The sequence below is a fragment of the Haemorhous mexicanus genome, chromosome 26, assembly GCF_027477595.1.
Source record: "Haemorhous mexicanus isolate bHaeMex1 chromosome 26, bHaeMex1.pri, whole genome shotgun sequence".
Classification (NCBI taxonomy): domain Eukaryota; kingdom Metazoa; phylum Chordata; class Aves; order Passeriformes; family Fringillidae; genus Haemorhous; species Haemorhous mexicanus.
Window position 1 is genome coordinate 242,017 of NC_082366.1, and position 25,386 is coordinate 267,402.

Here is a 25,386-nt window from a genome sequence, read left to right on the forward strand (position 1 = left end):
ACAGCGTGAAGCATTCAATACCAGTGCTTGGAGCAATCTGTGTCCCTGCCCATGGCAGGAGGAGTGGAATGAGATGATATTTCAGTTCCCTCCCAACCCAAACCATTGAAACCAGGAGAATCAGCTGCTCACTAAAAATAATTTTTAAAATCCCCACTGTTGCAGCCCAAATTGCTGCTAGTAAAGTCCAGGGTAAAGAAGAAAAAAGGGTCTTTGCATAATATCCACAGATGTTTAATTCAGCTGCGTGGTAACATGTTTGGGTCCCAGGCACACACACATGGAGGGTCCAGGTTTCTCTCTCCCCAGGGGCCCGGGGTCACCCTGGTCTTGGAGCAGTATAAAGATAAGGGCCAAGATAAGGGAATAGGGAATAGGGAGGAAGTGGCTCAGGGACGCAGGAACAGACATAGGAACAGGGGAAGGAGCCAGTGGGGTCTTATCAGCTTTTTGAGGGAAGCTTCTTGTGTTTCCCCAACCCAGGGGATGCCCCCAGGGTCTCCACACCCCACAACTACAGAAAAAAGAGGCTTTTTCAGGATAAGTTGGGAAAGGTTTGTTTATTTTTGCAGAGAGCACAATTTGAGTTCAAATCTGGGCATTGCTCAGCAAATACTGGTGGGAGGAAGGTACCATGGATGCTTTAAGCGTACTGGGATGACTGGGGGGCAGCTCTGGTGGCTGTCCAGTATTTTGTTGATGCTGGGAGTCATGCTGCCCATCTCAGCTGAAATTCTGAGTGCCGTAATAGATGAGCAGGTTCTGATGAAGGGCAGAATAACAGAAGGAATCAAGGCAGGTATGGCCCACAGGAAAATAAAGATCTTAAGAGATGATTTGTGAAATTTAGCATAGATAAACCCCCCAAAGGAGCATCTGTGGAAGGCAGCAAAACCTCTCACACCATTCTGCTGTTCCCAGAAAGGAGGCGCTGAGAGATATTGAGAGTTTGAGTTATTCATTGGTCCTGCTACACTGGAAAGGTTTCTTGCACCTCTGATAAGCCCTCCCAGGATTACAGTACATACACAAGTCATGGCTTGGTGTGTGCAAAGCTTTACAGAAGTACTTCATATGGCTCTGTATCCTGCTTTGATCTGGGTTTTAATTAGCACCGTAAATGTAAGATATATGACTCTTCATCATGAAAATCAATAAAGAGCTCTGGATTTTGGTTAGAAAGGAGGATCCAGAGGGCAAGTCTTCAGGGCTAGCAACCATACAGGGGGAAGAAAATACAACAGGTAATATTGGGGTGTGTATATCAGTGAGAGAAGGATTGTGCGTGTGCCCTTCTTTTAACAAATCCACCGAATGAACCTGTCGAAGAAGCTGGGCTGGGAGAGGCTGTCATAGTCTTTCTCCCGGAAGATGGCTGCCCGGTCCCCAAGGCCAAGCTTCAGCAGGACATCCATGTCCACATCGCTCCCCAGAGCCACCACCGTGGGCATGACATCTTGTTTCTTCATGGAGTTGATGGCCTCCTCCAGGTTCTTGCTTCCTGTGATGCCGTCAGTGATGAAGATGAAGGAGAGCTCAGCATTGCGCCGGGCAAGTCGCTGCCCGTTGCCTGGGCTGAGCACGATGTTGTTGATGGCGTGGATGATGGCTGACCCGATGTTGGAGGATGAGTCCAGGTACTTGATCTGTGCCAGGGCATCAGAGATCTCAGTGAGGTTATGGGTCAGCGGGAAGACCACATTCTGGTCCCGCTCACTGCCGTACTGCAGCAGCGCAATGCGGGCATTCATGTGGTCGCTGCTGCTTCGGGCCAGCGTCAGCTGCCGGGCCACATCCTCCACAAAGCGATGGGCACTCTGGAAGTTCTGCTCCCCGATCCTTTCTGAGCCATCCAGCAAGAAGACGACATCAACAGGACGCTGTGTGCACTGGGCTACAGCAAGCTCTGCAGGGGGAAGACAAAGACAGGAGCTGGGAGGATGAGAAGACTACAGGATAATTTGGGTTGGAGTTGCCTCTGTGCATCCTTGTCCAAAGAGGGACCAGCCCAACCCCACTACCAAAGCCTGTCTTTACAGCTTGAAATGTTGGAGCTTTGCTTTTGATGCCCTCAGTTATTGTGCATTTAATGACTGTTAATTCTGGGACTGACCCTCATGAAGTTAGACAGGCCTGTGCATTTCAGTCCCAGAATTACGCTCACTGCCCTACATCAATTTCCAGCTCTTATTTATGAGAGGAATATCCAGAGATTAATCACAAGCAGCACCTGCAAACCTCTCAGTTACTTCAGGAGAGCAGTTTACTGTCAGAGTTACTCTTATCATAAAATCATAGAATCAGAGAATCTCAGAATGTTTTGGGTTGGAGGGAACCTTAAGGTTCATCTCATTCCAACCCCCTGCCATTGGCAGGGACACCTTCCAGTAGACCAGGTTGCTCCAAGCCCAGTCTAACCATATAAAATATATGAATATATGCAGTGAATAAACTCAAGAAAAAACAAAAAGTCAAAGAAAATAGCTATCTTTTGAGTCAGCTGATAGGGACCATTATTTCCTCCCTTTTCTGTAGTTATGTGCATTGCATTCAGTGTTCCTCTGAGTTCCTCCTGAGCTGGCAGCAGGGCAATGCCCATAGCACTCTCAAGCAGTTCTGTGGGTCAGAGTCTGAATCTTGAAAGGGTGAAGTCCCGAAGATACTGCCATGTTGTGTTGCATCCCTGGCAAAGAATAGGAGCTTCTGGAGCAGCCCCACCTTGAGCATCCATTTCCGGCAACAAGGGGTAACCTTGGGGGTAGGAGTGTAACATTAGATTGAATTTCCACACTATGAGCGAATCCAGCCTGACAAAGACCTTCTTTAGTGCTGAACAGTGCTTATGCCTGGGTTCAGCCCAGAACTGGGGAATCACAGAATCTGAATGGTTAGAAAAGCCCTCTGAGATCCTCAAGTCTGACCATTAACTCAGCACTATTTTTTTAACCTTTAAACCATACCCCTAAGCACCACATCACATTTTTGGAACACTTTCATGGATGATGACTCCCCTGTTTCCCTAGGCAGCCTGTTTCAGTGCCTTACCACCCTTTCAGTGAAGAAATTTCCCCTAATATCCAATCTAAATCTCCCCTGGTGCAACCTGAGGCCATTTCCTTTTGTCCTCTCACTTGTAACCTCCCCTCTTTTAAAGCAATAAAGGTGCATACTCACCTCTGCCCAAACTTCTGTAAGAAATGTTGTGTAAAGGCAGATACTGCAGTTCCTGGTACGCAGGCGCTGCTGCCACAAGGATACCTCACCTTGGCAGCACCTGCACTCCTGGTCCTCACCTGCTTTGAGCAGCTGTGGAGGGGGAAAGGCAGGAAGGAATCCCCCTTGCAATCACACAGTGCAACACCTATGTGAGGGTCTGTGAAAGCAGGTGGGAGCAGGGGCTGTGCGTCGTGTTGGGGCAGTGTTAACAGCCTCCCCCAAGGCTGCCCACATGGTTTTTAAGATGACAAGAAAGCCTGAAGAACTCCTGGCTAAGCAGAGGACAGCATCACTCCATGGAGCTTCAGCAAGAGCGTAGTGCACATCTGATAGGAGCATTCCCCAGGCTTGCTGCTCAGCCCTCGCAGCTGGAGAAGGCTGCTTTCCAGTGTTTGATAAGGTGCCTTTACGTATGAGTTACCCCAAAGGAATGTGAGACAGAAAAGCCTTGGGTTTGTCCTGTTCAGTGTCAGGCCCTGGGTGCAGCTTGTTCCCATTTCTGAGAGGCTGAGGACCTGAGCACACTTTCCTACAGCAAGATTCTCATACTAACTGGAAGAGAAGCTCTCAAAGGCACCACCATGAATGAGGCCAACCAATGCTGTCATGTTTTTAACTGGTGCATTGGTCCTTTTCATGTGGATCATGAATACCTGTGGCTCACAGCTGAGGATATCTAAAAAAAGCAACACAAATAATCAAAAAATTGATTTTTCTTTTTCATTGATTTTTTTTCTGCTATTAGTGCGTGCAGAGCAACCCCACCCATTCACATCACCTTCCTGCTTCTTCTAAAACCGGAGGAACTTGTATTTCCTCTATTCTTTCCCAGTGTTGACAGTAAAGATGAAAGTGAGGTGGGGACTGACATCCCAGACCTTTCTGGGGTTTCCCCCTTTCCCAGCCTCTCCTGTCTTTGGGGAGGTGTGGACGATCCTTTACACAGCTTCTTATCTGTCCTTACTTTGCCCAAGAGCTTCACTGAAGGAACTGCTACTGTGATGAAATCCATCTGGTTTTATCAGAGGGATTAGCTAGGATTATGCTCAAAAAACCACTCCTTCACCCATTTGCCTCTAACAAGAACAAGCACAAATACTCCTCATGCAAAGAGACATTTTCTCCCTTGCCCCACCTATAAAGAGCTGAAGGTTTCTGAGAGGTAAAAAATTTTGTTTCTAATGTTTTGCTAGGAATAAATGGCCACTGTGTGATGAAATTAAATAAAATCAACACCCCCTTGGCTGAACTCTTCCCCAATTTTCTCTTTGTTCAGTAAAATATCCCAGCCCTGAGATCTTTTCCAGTCAGTGGGGTTTGGGAGCTTTTCCTCTGGCATCACGGCTGGAGCAGCTTAACTACTCTGAGTTCAGTCCTGCATCCCAGCAGGCTAAGTCACACTAATTTTGCAGTAAAAAATCAAGAGAGTATAGGGAGTTTGGCTTTGCACAGACTATCTGGAATATGTGAATTAAGACCAGAGTCAGGCAGAGGCTGATCTTTTTGCTTTCACCTAAAACACAGAGCACATCATGGAAAGTCCTCAGAACTCTTTTCCCTCTATTCTGCACTGACAGCAGTAGAGTTCTCTGAGCAACTTGTCCCTGGGAGGAAAAAGTGCTGAAACCTTGTGGGAGCACTGCAGTAAGTGCAAAGTGGGCAATTCCAATGGCTGAGCTTGGCAACTGTCTCCACTTTTTACACCTAAAAATATTACAGCCACATTCCTGAAGATGGCATATCTCCCTTCTGCCCATTAAATATGACATTTGCTCAGTATACTTTATTGCAATAATACCATGTCAGTCAGAGTAAGCGCTTCTACTCCTGTGTCTGCACACAAAATCCCACTACCTCTAAATAGAGCTTGAGAGCAGTAAAACTGGAGCTGGGAATGGCACTGGCCTGCCTGACGTTGTGCAACCAGGGGCAGTTGTGCGGATGGAGATAACAGGTCTTGTCTAAACACACATACCTGCAGTGCAGGTGGATTGAGAGGGCTCTACTACATCAAGCTTGCTTTTAAACAACTCACATCAGTCAAGGAGTTTTGCTTTGGACCACCTGGTCCCATGTGACAGAATATCTGCCTTTTGTATATGGACAGGTACATGTTGTGGATTATGACAGAGGAAATACACATGTACAAGCAGACAAAAAGGCCAAGGGAGCCCATAAAGCTTCTGAGAGAAGCACTGCCCAGGTGACAGCGCTCCCTATAGAAAGGGAGGATTGCTCCCTCCCCCATCCTGCTTGCTCCTTCCCTCCACGCCCCCAGCTGCCCACAAGGGGGGGCCACACAGAGACACTGTGGTGAGCAGGGATGCATCTTCCTTATTCAGCCTTGCAGGACCCAGAGAGAGCCTGTGGTAACCGAGAGAGAGGATGCAGAAGATGCTTTGGAGGGGGTCCACAAGGACATGCAGGAAGGCATGGGGAAAATGCATCATTAGGCTCTTGGCAAAAAAGCAGGAGGCAGAGCAAGAGCATTCCTTGACATTACTGGGGAAAGCCACCATGGTGGCCAAGCTGGAGGGAACTGCTCCTTGTGTCCTGTCCCCAGCTGAGTGCAACCAAGCCATTCCACTGCCTCTGTCTCTCCTGAACTAAAAGCATCTTCCCCTGTGCTGTTTCCTCTGCCACACAGGAGCAATGAGTTTCACCTCTACTCAGCCTCCACCTCCATGTGGCCCCCAAGAGACGTCTCAGCACAGCCCTAGCACAGTCTCCGGGTCCCCCACAATCTCACTGTGCACCATTTTGAAGGTGTCAATGAACAAGTCCATCCACTCTTGCCGCTCATTTCCAGTGGCAAACTTGGCTTTTTCGGCAGTAAAGGCCAAAGTGGCCACCAGCTGGGTGTACATGCTGGGGTCCCGGGATTCCCGCGTGGAGTTTAGGAACTGGGCGATCGAGTGTATGGTGCTGGGGAAATCTATGTTGACTCCCTCTTCCATGGGGTGGAAAATAAGTGGGTTTACACTCCCAGGGTTCCTGTCATCTGAAAGTGAGCGTCAAAAGAATATTTTCAGGGCTTGCTAGCAATGGCTGCATCTCTGAAAGCTACCTGGCTTTCCTACTTGCACTGCACCAGAGAAGAACAGAGCTAACGAGGACAGAAAAGTAAAGACCAAAGCCAGATTTTAAACCTTTCTGCCATTTGTGTCTAAGGAACCATGAGACTTGCCCTGAAATCTTTCACACATCAACAGAGTGACTCCAGCAAATTACACAGAACCTGAACTCCCCAGTTCCTACTGATCCAGCATAGGCATGATGGAGAAGGAGCAGTACTCAGGAAAAAGGCCACTTCCTTCTGCAGATGGGATTCACCCATCATGTAGCTTAGGACTGTGCTATGTGCAGACTGCCCACATGATGGTGTAAGGCAGAAAGGCATCTAAGGGACAGCATTATGTGACCTCCTTGCCTGGCCCTCAGCCTCAGGGCAGTGACTGCAGTCAAAGCTATGTGGTGTCTGGGCTTGTTAGAACCCTGAGAGCCTCTGTCTGCACCTGGCTGTGCTGAATTTAACTTTGAATAAAACCCAAAGCTCAAAGCAAAGCCTTTTGCATCAGTTAGCAAGAGCCTCTCAGGATGTCATGCGGTTTCTATGAAGCAAGTGATTAGTTCAGATTTGCTCAGCATTCAACCCTCCAGCATCCTGTTAGCACAGCAGTAACTGATGAGAGACAAGGGGCTGTGCTGAAAATAGGAAAACCTCAGGTAAAGCCCTGAGGCAGCATGGGGGGAAGACAGGCTCTGTGTGGTACCTGTCCCTGCCTGTGCTCTGCTGGCATTACCCAGGCTGAAGTTGGGGCAATTGATTTGCCCCTCCAAGTGTCAGACCACCACACTGAGCCATGGGGCCAAGAACGGGGCTGGTTTAGCTGCCTCCCTGACCTGTCTGTCTGGCCAGTCTGCAACATGCATTGGATGTGCAGCGGCCCACTCACATTCCCTTCGAAGGGCATCATCTCCTCCCAAAGGAACTGCATGGGAATTGTCACGAGCTCCTGGGATGTTCTGAGAGAACCAGAGAAGCCCCAGGCCTTGTCGTGTGCCTTATAACCCAACCCATCCAACATGTTCCCTTGTCACTAGGGAAATGTGACCACTGCACATCCTTTTAAACGATGACAGCAGCGCAGCACGGACCAGCCAGTGTGCTGGGTGGGAGGCTCCTTGCCCAAAGACTCCTGAATCTATTACTTAAAATTTCATCTACCAGACCTAGAACAACTTTTGCCCATGCTGAAAGGGCACTTTGACAGGAGGCCAACCTTACCCAGCCACATCACTCTACCTGCCAAGTTCTCTGGGGTGCAGGTCTTGCTCCCACTTAGCCCGGTTTATGTATGGCATGGCTTAAGGGATTCACCGAAGAGGGAACCCCCTCAGATGCCTCCTCAAACCATTCCTGTTCTGGTCCCCAGGACTGCCAGGCACCAGTGAGCTGTTCTCACCTTGCATCAGGAACAGGAACACCCAACTGTACTACAAGGAAAGGACTGACAACTTTGCCCTGCTTTGCAGGGCTTGATGGCCCAAACCTGGGAGAAACAAATGTGCCACTGTTTGTGCTCCTCAGAAATGGGAAGGCTGCAAAGACCAAAACCTTTGAAGACACCATAGCAATCAACAGTGGGGCCTGGGGATTTCACCTCCTTGTGAACAGATTTGCAGGCAAAGCTTCCCAAAGGACACAGCAGAGAAGCTCAGCATGACAATTGCACACTGTGACCCCGGCATGGCCAGGTGCAAATATTCAAAATACCAGCAAGAGATTTTAGACAGGAATAATTATAGATTTTCTCTAGATTTCTGTGCATCCTGGGACTGGTTTTCCTTTCCTGTGCATAGAAACAAAGGGACTTAAAAATGAAATTTGATATTCTGTATAAGGCTCAGTTGAAGCTGGGGACTGCCACAAAAACATTCATGGCAAGCAAAGAGATAAAAATTGCAGAACAGGCAAAACTACGGTCCTCTATAAACTTTGTGTATCAGCACAGAGTTCATCTATAGTATTTAAACAGTCACTGGGATTCAGCCAGACAGGATCTCTAGGAATTTGGGATGCACATCTGCCCCTTAACAAGCAAAATGTGAGCCAGTAAAGCTACCTTCAGCACACAGAGAACCAGAGGATCCTTACTGTCTTTTCCTTTAATATGACACCCTGAGTTAATTGTTAATTAAATACAGCCAGCATTAGAGAAGCCAAAGCTTTAGGTCCCCTACATTGCCATTTTCCAACTGATCCCTAATATCTGCTCTGCCTGTCACTCCCAAGGAGCATTCTGCTAAAAAGGTCATGTGAGTGGGTGTTTAGCAAGGAGATTTTGACTTGAGTTTGGAGGTCAAACCTGGTGGCTCCCAGGAATTTGGGTGGGGAGAAATATCAGGGATGAGCCATGCTGGTGCACTCACACAGTGCATTTGTGTACCTACCTGTGCAGAGAACTCAGAGACAGGAAAAGAGCAGGAGATGGAGCCTCCTCACGTAAAGTAACACTATTTCCCAAACTCCTGCCTTCCAAAGGGATTGAACAGGGTTGCCACCCTCTCCTACTTCTGAGAGTTGTGCAGTCTCCCCCCAGAGTCTGCGCAAATGACGCGCAGCTACTTGTAATGTTTACCTGTCTGACAGGGCAGCTCAGGGCAGACGACCTGTGGATCTGGAAGCAAAAAAACAAGGAAAAATGAGCCATGTGTTGCCATCCCCTTTCACAGTTTGCACAGTAGGAGTGGCAGAACAAGGTCTGTTACAAGGAACACCAAAGGACTGCCCCAAAAGGTTGGTCAGTATCTGAGGAAGGACTCTTAGTTCAGGGCTAAGGTCAGACCCCACTATGGATGACCCAGCTGCTGGCCAACTTACTGGGACACATCTCTGCCCCCTTCCCCAAACCCTGGGGCTCAAAACTCCAGCTCCATGCAAAGACAGAGACAGACCTGGGCAGAGCACATCCTCCATCTTGTCAATGAACTCCTCTGCTACTAGGTCTGAGAACAGCCTCATCTTCTGGACTCGCTGGGGTTCGTTGCAGGCAATAGAGACCAGGGTCTCACTCTGCTCTGGCTGGTCGAACATGTCTCCTATGCCGATGGTGTTGACCACCACATCTCTACCACAAAGAGCCCCGAGGTTCTTGTCGTCATCTCGGGGGTCGTAGCGCCCATCTGTGATCACCACAGCAAACACTTGGGCTTTCTCTCTCCTGCTTTCCTTGATGAGCTTGTTGTAGGCAAACTGAAGGGCAGATGGTGTCCAGGTGCCTCCAGCAATCCACTCCAGACGCTTCACCGCTTCCTTGAAGCTGGACAGAGAATCAATGCGCTCATCATCAAGCTTGATGGCTTCAAAAGTCCCCTCATGACTGTACTGCACCACCCCAACACGGGCACCTGTCAAAAAAATGTCACATTACTTGGCTTTGCATCCTTGGGAAAAAGTGGAGAGAGTCAAAGAGCTGCACAATTGGTCTGAAAAGACATAGAAAATAACCATTGAGGTTGAAAGGATTCAAGATCTTTTTCTTTTCCCCATGCCTCACTGTGTCCCCACAGAGTCCAGACCTGTCTGTGACTTGGGGTCCTTGGCAATAGAGCCCAGCCTGCTGACCACGTTGATGACAAAATTTTTCTCCAGGGTGAAGTTGGTGTAGCCGATACTCTCGGAGCTGTCTATAACGAACATGATGTCCAGGGCACCACAGCGTTTCTCACAGTCTGGGGAGAGGAGCAGGGGGAGGGAAACACAGGGGTCAGTGATGCTGGGAACCTTCTGGTGACCCCCTGTCCCAATCCTTCATGTGGTTGTTCCCCTTCCCTGGGGAGAGGTGATGTCAGCTCACCACAGCATCCGCACGTCTCTCGCACATAGGTCATCACATCGCAGTCCTGCCAGGAAGGGGTGCAGGGTGAATGCTTCCCTCTAAAGCAAAGGCTCCCGTTTCCCTTCCCACCCAGCCAGCCCTCTCTCCTCTTTCCCTGGCTCCCATGGGAAGCCACAGGCCACCTCTGCCAGGCAGCAGCAGGACCTGATGTCCTATTTAGTTCTTGGGCTGTGCACGGAAAAGCCATGATTGCCCCAGGAGGAAGAGTAGCAGGGGTTACTTACAGTCAGACCAGGATCTCCTGGTGGGCCAGGGGTCCCCTGTAAGAAGAGAACAGGGATTTCAGGCACAGTTTTCCCAAGAGTTCTTTTTCTGGGAAGTAGATGTCAGAGCCATCAAAAATGTGCTTTTTGCAGAAGGGGAAGAAGGCCCACTGTGAGCCAGTGGACACATCTGGCAGCTGTGTCCCTTCCAACAGCATCTGCTCAGACACAATGCCATGGGACTGTACCTCAGGGCCTGCTTCACCAGGTGGACCACGCTGTCCAGGCTCTCCTCCTGGGCCAGGATCACCCTGGGGAAGAAGTAAAGAAGAGTCACATATTTCCTGGGCAATGCTGGTAATGCAGCCCCTGGTGTTCAGGGCCCCTCCTGACCCCCTGGTCAGCCCCAGCCCTGCCAAGCACAGTCACCAGCCTGCCACACCTGAGCTTGGGGACAGGGACTAGGCAGACAGTGGCAGTGTCATCCCCAGCATACATGGCAGCGATGGGGGAGGGAGACACTGACCCTCGGATAGTACAGGGAGTCTGCTTACCGGCTCCCCCTTCTCTCCTTTGGTCCCTTGTACTCCTTTTGGTCCAAGCTCACCTCTTCCTCCCTGCTCAATGGAAGGAGAAACAGATCCGGCATGGAGCACATCTGGATGTGCTCGGGCAGAGACTCTGCTGCATCACAAACACATGCCTGCCTGACCTGAGAGAGCATCCTCTAAAACAGCAGCTCAAAGCACAGCAAACAGTGTTTATACAGGCATTAACCAAAAAAAAACCCCAAAACCCCCCAAAAATAGAAGCTCTGCAACATATTTTTCATATGATTTCAAAAGGAGATGGGCTTGGGAGATATAATCAGGCTCCAGCTGCAAGGGAACATCCAGGGCAGTTGCTGGCAGGTCTGTCTCCTTAGCAATTAACCCAAGGGACTGGGAGATAACTCCCTGGCATTCCCGTCAGTACAAAAAAACAGATGAGGGAGACAAGCACACTCACCTTAGGTCCTGGCTGCCCCTTCTCACCCTTGTCACCCTGCAAAAGGAGAGGAGGAAAGGTTAGCAGCTGTTCAGGGCTGGCCCCACACTGTGCACCAGTACACCCAAAGATTGCAGTGAGGGGCAAAAAGCTGGAGAGCAGCTGTAGCTTCAGGCTGATGCTTGAGAGACCATCACCATGACTGGAGCTGGGGTCCCCAGCACCTGATGGACTGTGGCCAGGTTCAGTCCTGGTGTTGAACCCCCTTTCTCCTTCACAGGCTCCACACATCTGTGACCCTGCGCATTTTTCTTCCTCCTTCCCTGTTTTCTCAGTCGGCTCAGATCCAACAGCAACATCCACTCAAACAGATCTCCTCACGTGCTGGATGAGGAATACGTACCTGAAGTCCTCTGGGTCCAGGGTAGCTGAAGCCAGGCCTGCCTCTGTCACCCTTTGATAGAAAAAAAAGACTTGTGAGGTACCAAACCTGGCCCTTCAGACCTGCTTCTGTGACAGTTACAGCCATTTTTGTCTTCTCTGGGTGTGAGGCACCACCAGGAGCCAAGGCTTCTGCAGCTGGCCCTGAAACACTGGGAACAGCTTTGTAGAGTAAGGATTTGTAGGGTCTTGGGGATGTCACGTGCCAGGGATGCCCCTGAGTTTGCTCTGAGAGAGAAGTGTAATCAAAGCTGCCTTGGTCAGAGAAAGACCTACATCTTTGCCCCATAGGGAGGCTCAGGTCTGATTCTGTTTTTGAGGAACACAAGTTTCTGCTGTGAAAACTGCCTACTTTTTTTTTCTTTTTAATAAGAAATAAGTAAATAGGAGCACAAACCTGCCTTTCCAAATGTAGAGGTTTAATAATGAGCTTTACCTTTGGTCCTGGCGGTCCAGCATCACCTCTTTGGCCCAAGTCACCAGGGTCCCCACGTGATCCCTGCAGGACAGATTTGGGGAGAAGCCAGGAAGTGAGTGAGGATGTTCCCTGCTGCCCCCTGGCACACAGGAGACCATGCTGGAGAAACCAGCTCTCAAGATGATGCTGCAGGACCATCTCCCTTGCTGGTGAGTTTACTGTGGCAGTGACTGTCTCAGCAGTGGGGCTCCCATGTCCTATAGAGCCACCTGGATGTCACAGCACTAGTGTGGCATGATGGACTAAGCACAGACCCAGGACAAAGAGGTGCTTGTGGAGTCCCAACCTCTCTCTCCTCCGCGACCCACCCGCTCCAGAGATCCCTTCTACGTTGTCATGGGAACACTCAATTTTTTGAGTCTCCCTGAGAGAAGGTCATGCAGTTCTCCTTCAACGGACAGTGCAGGCAGTTTGTGTCAGTAGGGCAAGTTCTCACCACAGAAGGAGGGCATGGTCACACACATGCCCAAGTGTGACTTACTATCCTGCCTGGCTCTCCCGCAGCACCTGAAGGGCCTCGGGGTCCTGGTAGTCCTTGTTCTCCCTGCACAGCAAAGAAAGACAGAAGAACACAGTGCATTAGGAGGAAAGCCAGGCAAGCTGCCCTGGATGGCAGCAGTGCTTCCCCTTCCTCCTGGCTGTCACCAAGCCTTGCTCCATGCTTACCCTGGCTCCTTTGTTTCCAACCTCACCCGGCAGACCACGTGTACCCTCTGGACCAGGATCTCCCTGTGAGAAGGGAAAGATATTCCTGGTCAGGGATGTCTCCAATGCTATCTGTGTGCATGGCAGTGCTCCATATTGACCTTCTCAAACCTCGTGTTTCTTGGTTTGGAACAGTGTCAGGGCAGTGTGCCCTCTGAATGTGTCTCTCAACCTTGAGGTTTGCTGCCCTTCATCCCCTCTCAGTACCAACCCCTGGAGGAGGAGGCTGTATCTGGTGCCTGTAGTATAGTGGGAGCACAGCACAGTGGGATCTGCACTCCCAGCTCCGGTGCTGCACAGACGATGAATGGACACTGCATGGCTGGGCCGTAGCACATCACACACCCCCCAGTCCTATACAGTTGGGGCCTATTTGCAATAATCTGGGCAGTTGCTTCACTCACCCTTTCTCCTATGCCTCCAGGAGTGCCTTTGCTGCCTTTTGTCCCTGGATCTCCACGCCGCCCCTTGGTAGACACAGAAGTCACATAAATGGGGTGAAATGGGGTGAAAGGATGGATGTCACCTGGGCAGTGACCCCTGGCTGCCCTCCCTCCTCCTTCTGAGATGTACACCTGCCTACTAAGTAATTGTGTTCGCAGCAGCAGGGGAGCAGGGATGCCCGTGCATCCTTTTGGGAAGCAACAGCCACTGTTGTTTCACCACAGTGACCACAAACATACCTGGTACGCTCCTTCATGGTTAAAGACTATTATTTATTTCCAACTCATCCAGTGTTGCGTTCCCCACTGGATCTTGCACAAGGGGACAGGCTGGCTGGGTTCTAACCCCTTGGTGCTGGTGGAGCTGTGCCAGGGATCATCCTCTCCAACCCACTCCCCAGAATTTGCAGTGCCCCATCATATTAACTTGGGTCTGTGTGACACCACTGATATGTGACACTGCCCTTTCCACAGAGCTCTGCCATAATAACCACCAGATCCTGACTCTTTGAGATCCTTCAAGGAGCCAGAGGTTTGGGGAACTTGCCAGAGTACAATCAAAGTGTCCCTGAGCACCCACAGAGGCCAGGACTGTGTGGTTATGTGGGAACATAGGATGCTTCTCTAAGGTGAATGGTTAACATCAGGCTTACAATTATGGGAGGTCTGCTCTGTAAGGATGGGAGAGACAAGGAGATCAGCATCTGCACATCTTTTGGGATGCACAAAGCAGGACAGGGGAGTTTCTCAGCACTCATCCATTAAACTGCCTCAGGTTCCTGCAGTGTACCCAATGTCTAGGGATCTATTCAGCCACTTACAGCCTCTCCTTTGGGTCCAGGAGGTCCCACTTCACCTTTCCTTCCCTTGGCTCCAGCAGGCCCTTGAGCTCCAGTGTTGCCTGGAAGTCCCTTGCAGAAGAAAAAGAAATACAGTTTGTTGGACGAGAGGTCAAGGTGTGCACACACCTTCCATTTTTAGCCTGTGTCAAGCAGTCCTCCTTGAATAGAAATGTGTATGAGCACCCAGGTTCTCCTTCCACACACCCAGCATGCCCACATGACGTGAGCAAGGGCTCCAGCCTTGGAGCACAGTGATCCTGTGTCACCTTCCCTCCATCAGCTGACAACAGGCTTGTCAACTGTTCCTTACAGTATCTGTCCAGTCCTGTCCAAAGACAGAGGGGCTGGGGCTACTTCATCCCTGGAAGTGTTCCAGGCCAGGCTGGACAGGGCTTGGAGCAACTGGGCTAGTGGAAGGTGTCCCTGCCCATGGCAGAGGGTAGGACTGGATAAGCTTTAATATCCCTTGCAGCCCAAACCATTCTGTGATTTTATGAACATTTGCATGCAGCATGAACCTACCGGGCTTCCTTTTTCTCCTGGGGGCCCCAGGGGTCCACTGCGACCAGGCCGGCCAGGATCCCCCTAAAACAGCCAGAGAGCCAATGGTCATTGCCTGCCTTACCAGCACATTGTACCACAAGTAGTCCAAGGAGCAAGGCCAGCAAGGCTCCTCCCTCAGCACCTGTGCCTGATGATGAAATCCAGACCCCAAAGCCTATGAGATTCATAAGCAGTAAAAGATTTAGGAGATATATATATATATATATATATTTATATTTATATATAAATATAAATACTGGGAATGGTGTTTAGCTGTCCCCACTGGCTGCCTCTGCCCACACCCTGCTGTCTGTCCAGAGCACTTGTACCTTTATGCCTGCATCTCCTCTTTCTCCTTGGTCTCCTGCATCTCCTGGGTAGCCATCAGGGCCCTGGGGAGGGAAATGACAAAGAACCACGCACTTCACATTGGGAACACTTCCATGCAGAATTAATCATATAAAACTTTCTAATCAAATAACATTTCTAAGCCAGTGCTTAGAAAGTTGCTCTAGAGGCTAAAGTCATTTTTGCTTGTTGCTAATGTTCATGAAAGGGGGAATTCCTCCTCCCTTAATGTTCATGAAAGGGGGAATTCCTCCTCCCTATGTGGAGGGAAGGGACACTTGGGGCTCCCAGCTTGCTTGTCCACGGAAAGGAGGCACAGAAAAATCAAACCATGGTCCCCATTCCAGAGATCCCAGATCTGGGATCAGATTATACAGCCAGTAGAAAAATAGGTCAGTAACCTCTCGTTGGCCACCCTTCTACCTATGTACCACTCAGCAGCTACATGATGTGCTGGTGAAAGAGTAAAGTATTCCTACCTTGTCACCAGGGTCACCCTTGCATCCTGGTGGTCCAATTCTCCCCAGCCTGCCCTGGAGAGATTACATTCAAAAGGAAAAGACTGAGAACTTATAGGTGGCTGAAGGAAAAACAGCTTTTCTTGCTGACATTAATAATGTTAATAATGTTAGCATCACCCACTGACCTTATCTGTCAACAGCTAGAGAATAAATAGCAAGTGTATTCCTTAAACAGGGAGAAAAGTGGAGAAGAAAGCAGACTAAAGGAAATCAGGCAGGTTTATCCCATGAGTGTACCCTGAGAGATGGGAATGTCCCTTGAGGCTGGATTTGGCAGTCACTCATGCTCAGGGTTGTGCTGCTCCTCTCTAATGCCTCTCCCATCAGAGCAGCTTAGGTGTGCAGCAACCACTCTGCCTGACATGAGAGAAGGGACTACCTCGCCCTGTGTCCCAAAACAGCTCTGTCACTGAGACAGTGCAGTGCTGAGTGTGCTGAGACAGCTCCGGGACAAAGGCTAGGGGGAGCTGAAGGGCTTTAGAATTTTAGAGTGGGGATGACTGAAGGATGTTTTAGAGCATCAGCAGCACTTGAGGAGTGGGAAGAACTGTTATTACCCACAGGTACAGTGGGAGCTGAGTACTGGAAACTGTACAAAGCCAGGGTGTGCTGGCCAGTGGACAAAGCCAGGGACTTTGCTGTGAGGCCTTTAAATTTGTCTTTGGGGCTTTAATACTAAATACAAGCTGTGGTTTAGAGATGAAGTGACAAACTGCCCTGAAAACCAAATTTCTGTGAAGCTTTCTGTGTCTGTGTCCTGTAGGGCTCACTAACAATAAGGATAAGGTATCTACAGCTGAATTATTTGGCCTTATCACCTTCTCAGCAGGAGCACAGACTGGGTCACACATCCATGTCCTGCAGAGAGCTTGCTGACCAAGGGATGACACTTAAAGGCATGGAGCTGTGGGAGGGGATTTAGGCTGGATATTAGGAAAATGTTCTTCCCCCAGAGGGTGGTGGGGCACTGGACAGGCTCCCCAGGGAGGTGATCACATCCCCGGTCCTGCCACAGCTCAAGGAGAGTTTGGACAACCCTCTCAGGCACAGGGTAGGATTGCTGGGGTGTCCTGTGTGAATTGGACTTGATCGTTGTGGGTCCCTTCCAGCTCAGCATATTCTGACATTCATTCCTGTAGCCTGAATTACTTCACGCAATTCTACAGGACCTGCAGAATAGTGTACAGATAAGTTCACAGGAAGCTAAGCTGGAACAGAAAGCCAGCATGTGGGAGAGAAGAAACTAAGCAGCCAGTGGGGATGAGAGAGGGTAAAGAAATGGAACAGTGGCAACAACAGTATGGGGTGGTCCCAGTGCTCCCAGTTACCTTCTGTCCATCTGTGCCATTCCTTCCTGCCAAGCCAGCGGCACCCTTGGATCACGGGGAAAAAAAAAAAAAAAAAAAAAAAAAGAGGAATCTGTTAACACAGTCCAAGGGTTTGGGAGCTGGAAATAAGTGCAAGCTAGAAAATGTTATTTCTTACCCTCCGTCCATCAGATCCAATTTCTCCCTGGGAGAAGAAGAGGACAGGAAGTCAGACATTGCCTGCATCCCCCACCACCCCACTCCCCCCTTCAGTCCCCACCCTGCCACCTGCCTCTCGCCCTCCATTTATATCCTAAACCCATGCCCACTTCAACAGACCATGACCAAAGTCTGAAGGAGGAGACAGGCTTTGCGATGCCCTTGGAAATCTCTCCCCAGGCCCACAATTACACATTTATAGAGTTGCTATCCTTCCCCATCACAGCTAATCTCTCCTCTGTGCATCAGAAAGGAGCGTGGTCCCTGCCAAGTGCCAGCCAGCCATTCCATCTCTTCTTTCTCACCTTCTCTCCTTTCAGCCCTGGGACACCCTGGACAAAGGAAAAGAAAAAAAAAATCACTGTGTTAGTACCTGGGCAGTCAGCAGGAGCTGAGCACAGAGGTCTGGGGTGGGAAATGGGCAGGTGTGAGGAAGAAGCAAAGTTCCCCTTGCTTTACCAAAAACCAGGGAATGCAAAGAGCCATCAGCTATGTGATTCTTACCTTGGGACCAGGGTATCCAATCGGACCTTCAATACCTGGGTCACCCTTCAGGAAGGAAGGCATGGAGAGTTAGCTTGAGGTCATCAGACATGTAGCAAACTGAGGGGAGGATTTTCCATAACTCACCTGTCGTCCCTTCAGCCCAGGGGAACCCGGCTCACCCATGTTCCCCTTTGCACCCTAAGGAAAGGAAAAACCCAGCATAAGTACAGGCTTGGTGCTGACTGAGAAAATGGCAGTTTCTAGGAGATCAGAGAACACAGAGCTGGAGCAGGAGAGTGGGACACCCTCGTGCATGTGTGAGAGCTCTGCTCTGAGAGTGGGGAACTCAGCGACAACTGCTGCCTCAGTCCTGGTGTCTTCAGGTGCTGCGGTGTCTCTCTGCAAGGCTGGCAGTGCATCAGCCTTGGCACAGACATGGGCACACCAGTGCTGGCTGTGTCTCCCAGGGCCAAGGCAGATGCTGGGGGATATTTCCCAGCTAGGTGCTACCTGAGAAGGCAGCTGAGGTGAGGTGAGGTCTAGGGCATCCTGCAGGCAGGCAGGGGCATTATTGCCTTTCCCACAGCTAAGTGCCTTTCCCACTTACCTTCTGCCCTCGGTATCCCTTGGGACCAGGTGGCCCTGCAATCTCCAGGCAGCTCATCTTGTAGCACTGCAATATAAGAAATTAAACCGAGGTACTGATAGTGTACATCCCAAACTCAGCTCAGCTCTGCACCCACAGCTCTCTACATTCTTCTCCCCACCAACTCAGGGCTAAAATCTATTGGATCAAGGCTGAAGCAGCAACAAGCACACAAAGAAGTGCTGCACATAAATTAAGAGTGGAAAGTCGTCATAAGTATGTTCATTATAGCTTGGCTCTGGGCCCAGACTGGAAGAACAAGACTGCGAAGTGTTAGAGGTGGTGGGGGCTTGCTCATCTGCTGTCATCATGGGACTGGTATGTTCTTTGAAGCATCCCCTGCACAATCTCTGTGTGCCAAACCCTTCCCCTGTGGTACCAACAGGGCAGGAGCTTCAGCAGGGGCACCATTTATGTAATGTGTCTCCAAAGTGAAGAAATTAGTCTATTCCATAGACCAGAACCCACTGCAGGTGAGGGGGAGGCAGGGAGTGAGTCCAGTGTGCCATTACAACACCTGGATAAGGGAATGTGTCTCTAGACTCTGCAGGTGGGCAGGGACCCATCCCACGCAGGTCCATGCTGTTCTGGGGTGTGAGCTGGTCTGCTCTAACTGGGGAAAATTAAACCTGTCATGTGGCAAAGGCACAGAGATGCTGCTCATTCACCTCACCGTAGGCTTCATGTTTCTGCAAAGGAGAGAACAGAAGGAAGAAGATCAGTTAAGGTGCTCAGTCCCATGGGGGAGACAGCAGCTCACCCTTGGAGGGGAGTGTGGTGCTACGGAAGAGGAGGTGGTAAAGGTCCCCTGGCTTTACAGATGCCCTCTGGAGAGCCCCTGATTAACAGTGCCTCACAGCTGGAGTCTCAAAGACGATATTGATGGTGAGCATGTGTCTCAGTGTGGCACACATGCCCCTGGATGGGGAGCAGACTGGGGTATGGCCTGGTCTTCAACAAGAGCCAGGACTAGGGTGGCAGCCTGCCCAGACATGCTGGGAAATAGAGACACAAACCAAGGTGTCCTGGCTAACTAACAGAAAAGCTGCACTTTCCCTATGAGAGGTTATGTCCAAAAGCCAACAGAAGGGAAAACATCCCCCCTCTTGTGTCCCCTGTTCCCCTCCTTGCACCTACCATAGCCTGGATGATCCTGTCGATGGTGTTGACATCAATCTCCAGGGTGTCCCTCTGGGTGATGGCATAGTTGTTGCGGTACAGCTCATGTGGCAGGTTAGAGATCTCCCTCAGACCCTGCTCGTACACCTTCTCACTGGGGGCCACTGCGAACAGCTTGATGCCCATGTCTCGTGCCCTCTCAGCCTGCATCTTCATCCCCCCACAGGGGCTGCCCGTTACATGGCCGTCGGTGATGACCACCGCGAAGTTCACGCCGTTGGCCATCTGGGTCTGGATCTGTTGGGTCATATTGGAGATCGCACAGTCTGTGAAGGTGCCCCGGCCCAGGTAATTGATGGCAGACAACCTGGGCAGGTAAATGTCTTTGCTGCTTGTCAATGGGCTGTAAATTTCTACCACATCTGAGTAATGGAGCCCACCAAACTGCCAGGTGATGTAGACTTGATTCTGGTAGAGCTCACTCTCCAGTCTATCGATGAACATGGGGATGAAGCGCTTTATTTGGTCCACGAGGCTCTGGATGGGCACAGTCTGCAGAGCCACGCTCTCCGAGGTGTCAATGATGAAGTAGACATTGATGGGGCAGTTCCTCTTTTCTGCATGGGGACATTTATTCAGACCATGTCAGAGCACTTCATGCTCCCCCTTTCTGTCCCCCAGACACTTGGACCAAGTGGGATGCCGGGAAATGCACAAGTCCCACCTAGCTCTAGAAGTGACACTTGTGTTTGGGTCAGATAGTTCCCCAGTGACCAGGACTTCTAAGATCTGCTACAGAATCACAGAATAATTAAGGTTGGAAAAGACCTCTAAGATTATCAAGTCCAACCACTAATCCAGCACTGCTCAGTACTAAATCAATCTTGAAAATCCTGCTTTTTTTTCGTAAAAGTCAGGCTGGACCCGTAAATCATCTCTGCAGTGTAACTGAAAAGTGAGGAAATCACCAGATTTTAAGTGAACAATTTTCAGGCATCAGATAGAGAGCAGACGGCTGGAGACTGACTGGTGATTGTTACTGCACCTGCTGGGAGAGACCACTACTGGCAGACCCCAGCTCTTTCCATCTCTAGCTCTCTGTACACCAAAGCAAACATAGAAACGTGATTTTGGGTGGAGGACAGTGTTCCCCACAGATGGATTGTTACCACAGGAGTGCAAAGGGCCAGGGGAGGTAGAATGTCCCAGTATCAGTTCCTGGCAAGCAGGTTCTACAACTGAGCATTGTTTTTGTTAAAATTGCTGCCCGCTAAGGTGACCCAAATTATTTGGTTAATACCTGCACAGGAGGTAGGACTGACATCTCCACCATCCACATCAAGCTGAGCGGCATGGAGAGGAACTAGAGCCACACAAAGGAGAATGGGAAACAAGGCTTGTTCAAACATCTCAGCAGCCCCTCAGGATGTTCAGATGCCTGTGGGAAAACACAGGTTACACGTTAAACATGATCTCCTGACTCTGCTGGCATGACACAAGCCACTAAGCCAAAGATGCTCCCTGTAAATGCTCCCTTTCACTCCCCATAGAGTGAAAGGACAAATAAAAAAAAATCTCTTGAAGAAATGCACATCTTCAGTGCTCAACCCATCACCGTGCCTCCAAGGTCCAGCTGCATGTGGGAGTTTATTTCATGTAGGATTATGACAACTTAAAGCAGCAGAAGAGTTAGAGATCTGGTCTGAAAAGTTCTTAGGAATGTATGGAAGTGTTCAAAGGTACATGGGATTTGAAAGGATATTCTCAGGCAACGTTCAAGCAACATTTGTCACCTTCGCAGAATATGGAGGAAAGGGAGATGCTCACCTTTGTGTCTAGAGGACCCCAGAACCAACCAACATGGCCCTGTGGTGGTCCAGAGATGCTTCTCTGCATGGTAGCCAACTCAACATTAACCAGAAAGGAGCATGTGGGATGTCTGTTATGAAAAAAAGATCTGAATCCAGTCCAAAAAGACAGTTTTCTCTTGAATGGGTTTTTTTTTGGGGGGTAACTTTTGGAAGAATCCAAGGCTTGAAGGGACACTGAGCATGCATTTGATGGCAATGGCAATGCAGGGGGAGGGCAAGTGAGCAATGCAGCTGAGTTCTGCCATGGCTGACTGAGGAACAGCATTACTGAAGAATACAGGCAACTCAGCCCCCTCTGGCATCCTTTGAGACCTCTCTCCACATGGTGCCCTAGATTTTGCCTGGTGGGACATGTCCCCTTCCAGTTTACAGTGCCAGCTGCAGTGCACCATAGGCTTCTGCAAACTGGTTTATGCTGGAAAGGTAGGTGTCAGTGCTGCTGAGAACCCACAACAGTGAGCTCTCCTCCTCACTAGAGCTTGTGCTTATGGAAGAATTTGGATTCTTCAGTCTAGAAAAGGAAAGGCTAAGGGGTGATCTTACAGCACTGGCTTATACCAAAAGGGGCAACAAGAGAGCTGGAGAGGGACTTTGGACAAGAGCCTGGAGTGATAAGACAAGGGGGAATGGCTTCCCATTGCCAGAGGGCAGAGTTATGTGGTGTATTGGGAAGGAATTGTTCCCTAGGAGGGTGGGGAGGCCCTGGCACATGTTGCCAAGAGAAGCTTTGGCTGCCCAATCCCTGAAAGTGTCCAAGGCCAGATTGGATGTGGTCTGGGGAAACCTGGTCTAGTGGAAGGTGCCCCTGCGCATGGCAGGGAATGGGATGGGATGGGATGGTATTTCAAGTCCCTTCCAACCCAAACCATTCTACGATTCTATGACATCCCACACAAGTCACTGTGGCTAAACTTCCATTGTGCTGCAGAGAATAAAAGTGGTATGGTAGGGATAAAACACTTTCATGCTAAAGAGGTGTTTTAGTTAAGATCAAGATTTCACCTCTCTAAGCCTACTGCAGGCTTTCTTTGTTTTGTTTGCCCTTCAGAAAACAGAGCTGCAGGAGATCCTGATGTTTTGTAGGACACAACAGCTTTGAGCCTTCAGACAGCACCATTTTAAAGCCAGCCTTTAGCTGAGGAAGATGGAGACATTAACTTTTGGAGAGGCTGGGAGCACTGAGGGCTTTGGCCAAGTGTCTGACTCATCACTGCGTGCTGAGTTTAACCACCTCCCTCTCTCCTTCCTTCTTTCCCTCTGTGTGTGTGGGTGGAAAGGCACTGTAGAGCAGAGCAGTTGGCCTGCACAGGCAACCAGGGCCAGCTCTGGCACAGGACAGCTCCTGCCCAGAGCCTCTGGGGTGGGGACTGGGTCAGTGAAGCAGCACAGCCTTGGACTCTCCATGGGCAGAACAACAAGGCAGGAAAGTGACTCCTGAAAACACAAGACACAACTCAGTTCCCTGGGGTCCTCTATCCCACTCTGCACCCTGAGGTCCATTAGTCTCCTGCTTTCCCAGCTTCCCACCTGGTATTAACTCCCCTGGATACACGGTGGGGGGCTGTTGGGAGCTCCAGTACCCACCTCAGGGGCATCCAAGGCTGGGGTGGGCAATGCTGCCAATTTTGTCATCATCAGAGCACCACCAGCTGTTGTGATGCTCTTGCAAAGCCCGTAACATTTGATATTTGACTTAAAGTCCCACCTGCCACTGAAAGATGCCGAGATGGAAACCTCAGATTTCACCAGTATTTCAGACTGTTTTCTGTATGTTGAATGCAGTTTTTGAACACAGCTCAAAAAACCAATGTAAAGAGCAAACTGGGAGCTGACTCATAATGCCTGAACACTTGGGTCTGCCCATCCTGCTCTTCCTTGATTTTTCTCTCTCTGCCAGAGCAGGACCTTTGTTCCTATGAGGCCTTCTCTCAGTATTTGTATTTTTGAGTGTATCACCTCTTTTGCTATGCACACAAGGGAAAAGCAATAGGGAATCTCAAGCAGTGGATCCTCTGAAAATTTTTTGAGGGCACTGTTTTGCACCATTCTCCCTGAATGAGAGTCTGTGCTCCTACCTCAGGTGCAGAGAAATGCATAGTCCTTGCTGGTCCCACACGGAGATCCCAGGTGACCTGGCTGTTACACATGTAACTGAAAATACATGGATTTATCTAGACAGAGCCCTGCAAAAGAGTGGCCTCGCAGGAGAACCCAAGTTCTCTGCTTGCTTCTCTTCCAGCATGAGCAACTGAACCTAAAGTGATATTATGGCAAAAAATTTACTTGCAGTGGCTCAAATGTGCAAATTATATCTGGTTATTTGTGCTCTCACATCTTAGTGCAAATCCCAATTACTACTTTGAGCAGATCCCAGTGCCGTGGAAATGTCACCTCATGCACCTGGCCAGGCAGAGCCATGGTCTGCTTTATCCTACACATTGATATTCCTGAAGTTCCCCCTGGTGCACTGTGTATGTCTCCTCCAACACCAGAACACCCATTGTAACTGACCAAACTGTTCCCCAAATTCACAAAAATCAAGATGCTCTGCTGTCTAAATTAACACTGCCTTCAAGGAAGTTATCTAAAGCCACATAAATTTAAAGCCACACAAATTGCATTCCTCTCAAGAAAGGAAAGTTATGCTGGCTGTGCTAAAATATTCAGAATAAAGTTTGAAGCCTCCCTGCTGCTCAGTCCCAGCATTTTCCATGGCCATGCCCAGCATGCAATGCCTGTGGTGTCACCCGCTTGTGCAGGCAGCATTTTTTCCACTCAGATGTTTGATAAATGAAACTAGAAAAGAAAAATATGTCCCATTTGGAACAAAACTCTTATAAATGCACCACCTCCTCCTTCCCATTTGTGTGCCTGTGGTTTGCACGCTGCACGAGGAGGGAATTTCAGTGCTGGTTGCAGCCACTATGCAAACTTGCCTTGTAATTTTCATCCCTGGGCAGAGCACCCAGGGGAGAGGTTTCAGCTACAGACTCCAGATCTTCTCCAGGAAGTCCGTATAACTACCCAGAGATATCAGCCAGGGAAAGCCTGGTCTGCAGGAAGGCTGAGGGAAGCAAACCCCTGCCACCAAGTGCAATGAATTCCCAGGCATTCCTAAATGTGCTGCCACCTCCCAAAATAAAGGAACTTGTGTTGATGTAATTCAGCAACAAGAGGAGACAGGGACCACAGGTGAGTTTAAATCATATCTTCCGAAATCCCAAAACTCAAGGAGAAATCACACAGTAGAGCAGTTCTCTGCCCTGCTCCTATCACTTCACTGTAGCTGCTGAACTAATCCACCCCCTTCATCTGAGGGATTTTCTAGACCTGTGGCCCTGGCAGTTTGTGGCCCACATTACTTACACCTGGAAAAAAACCCAAAAACCTTGGAAAAACACCCAAACTAGCCAAGACCTGAAAGTAAAGGAAAAAATTATATTCTCTTATAGCAGGTACTGTCTCAATGTGAAATAAGCACCTTGCTGGAAAGCCAGTAAGCAGCAGCAGGCACGAGCTGAAATTTCAGATGGATTTCTGTTATTCTCGGCTGGAGCTCCGCCAGTAAGTAGCCACAGAACCCCTGTACTCAGAGTGAAAAGTCTGCCTACCTGGAAAATTAGGTCATCAAAACTTCGCCGCCAAATCCCTCGTCAACCTAAGGAAAAAAGGCTCTGTGGAGTGGTCGGTGTCAGGACGGCTCCCGCATCCCCAGCTGGAGGGCGGCTCCGGGGGCTGGGTGCTGGGATGTGCGGGATGAGTGACCGGGAGGAGCACCGGAGGCGCCTCCAGCCCAGTCCCGCTATTCCTCGGCCGTCTGGAACTGCCCTCTGAGCTCCTCCTCCTCCAGAGTCGGCACTCTCGTTTGCAGTAACTCCGAACATCCACGGAGAGTCACTGTGGGTCTACCGAGACCTGGCAGGGTCCCCTCCCCTCCGCTCCCACGCGGCTCGGGGTGAGCTGGGTGGAGGTTGTCCCTTCTGGCGCTGAAGGCATCTTTGTTTGACGCGAACTGGAAGAAGTCTCATTTTTCCATGATGAGAGGCCCCTTTTCGGAGCTGGCTTTGCTGCCCCACATCTTTATTTATACCATCAAATAGTCTGTCTTT

The 25,386-nt window shown here is 49.8% G+C and overlaps 1 protein-coding gene across 2 annotated transcripts; it reads right to left on the minus strand.

Moving 5' to 3' along the window:
• Positions 1–541: 541 nt before the first annotated feature.
• COL6A2 (collagen type VI alpha 2 chain) lies at positions 542–25,126 on the minus strand. 2 transcript variants are annotated; one of them, XM_059868320.1, is made up of 28 exons: positions 24,889–25,123; positions 20,707–20,844; positions 19,425–20,023; positions 18,956–18,976; positions 18,249–18,314; positions 17,786–17,839; positions 17,660–17,704; positions 17,461–17,487; positions 17,115–17,141; positions 16,958–17,002; positions 15,588–15,641; positions 15,090–15,152; positions 14,740–14,802; positions 14,197–14,286; positions 13,337–13,399; positions 12,894–12,956; positions 12,709–12,771; positions 12,186–12,248; positions 11,712–11,762; positions 11,330–11,365; positions 10,876–10,938; positions 10,570–10,632; positions 10,343–10,378; positions 10,077–10,122; positions 9,799–9,951; positions 9,175–9,627; positions 8,859–8,897; positions 542–1,906 (listed from the first exon to the last, which is right to left on the minus strand). In XM_059868320.1, exons 2-28 carry the CDS (start codon positions 20,813–20,815, stop codon positions 1,299–1,301), a joined length of 3,063 nt encoding a protein of 1,020 aa, XP_059724303.1. In that variant the 5' UTR covers positions 20,816–20,844; positions 24,889–25,123; the 3' UTR covers positions 542–1,298. The 2 variants fall into 2 exon arrangements, with proteins under 2 accessions (XP_059724303.1, XP_059724304.1); XM_059868321.1 differs by lacking the exon at positions 542–1,906 and adding an exon at positions 3,923–6,217 and having other exon boundaries at positions 24,889–25,126.
• Positions 25,127–25,386: the final 260 nt, after the last annotated feature.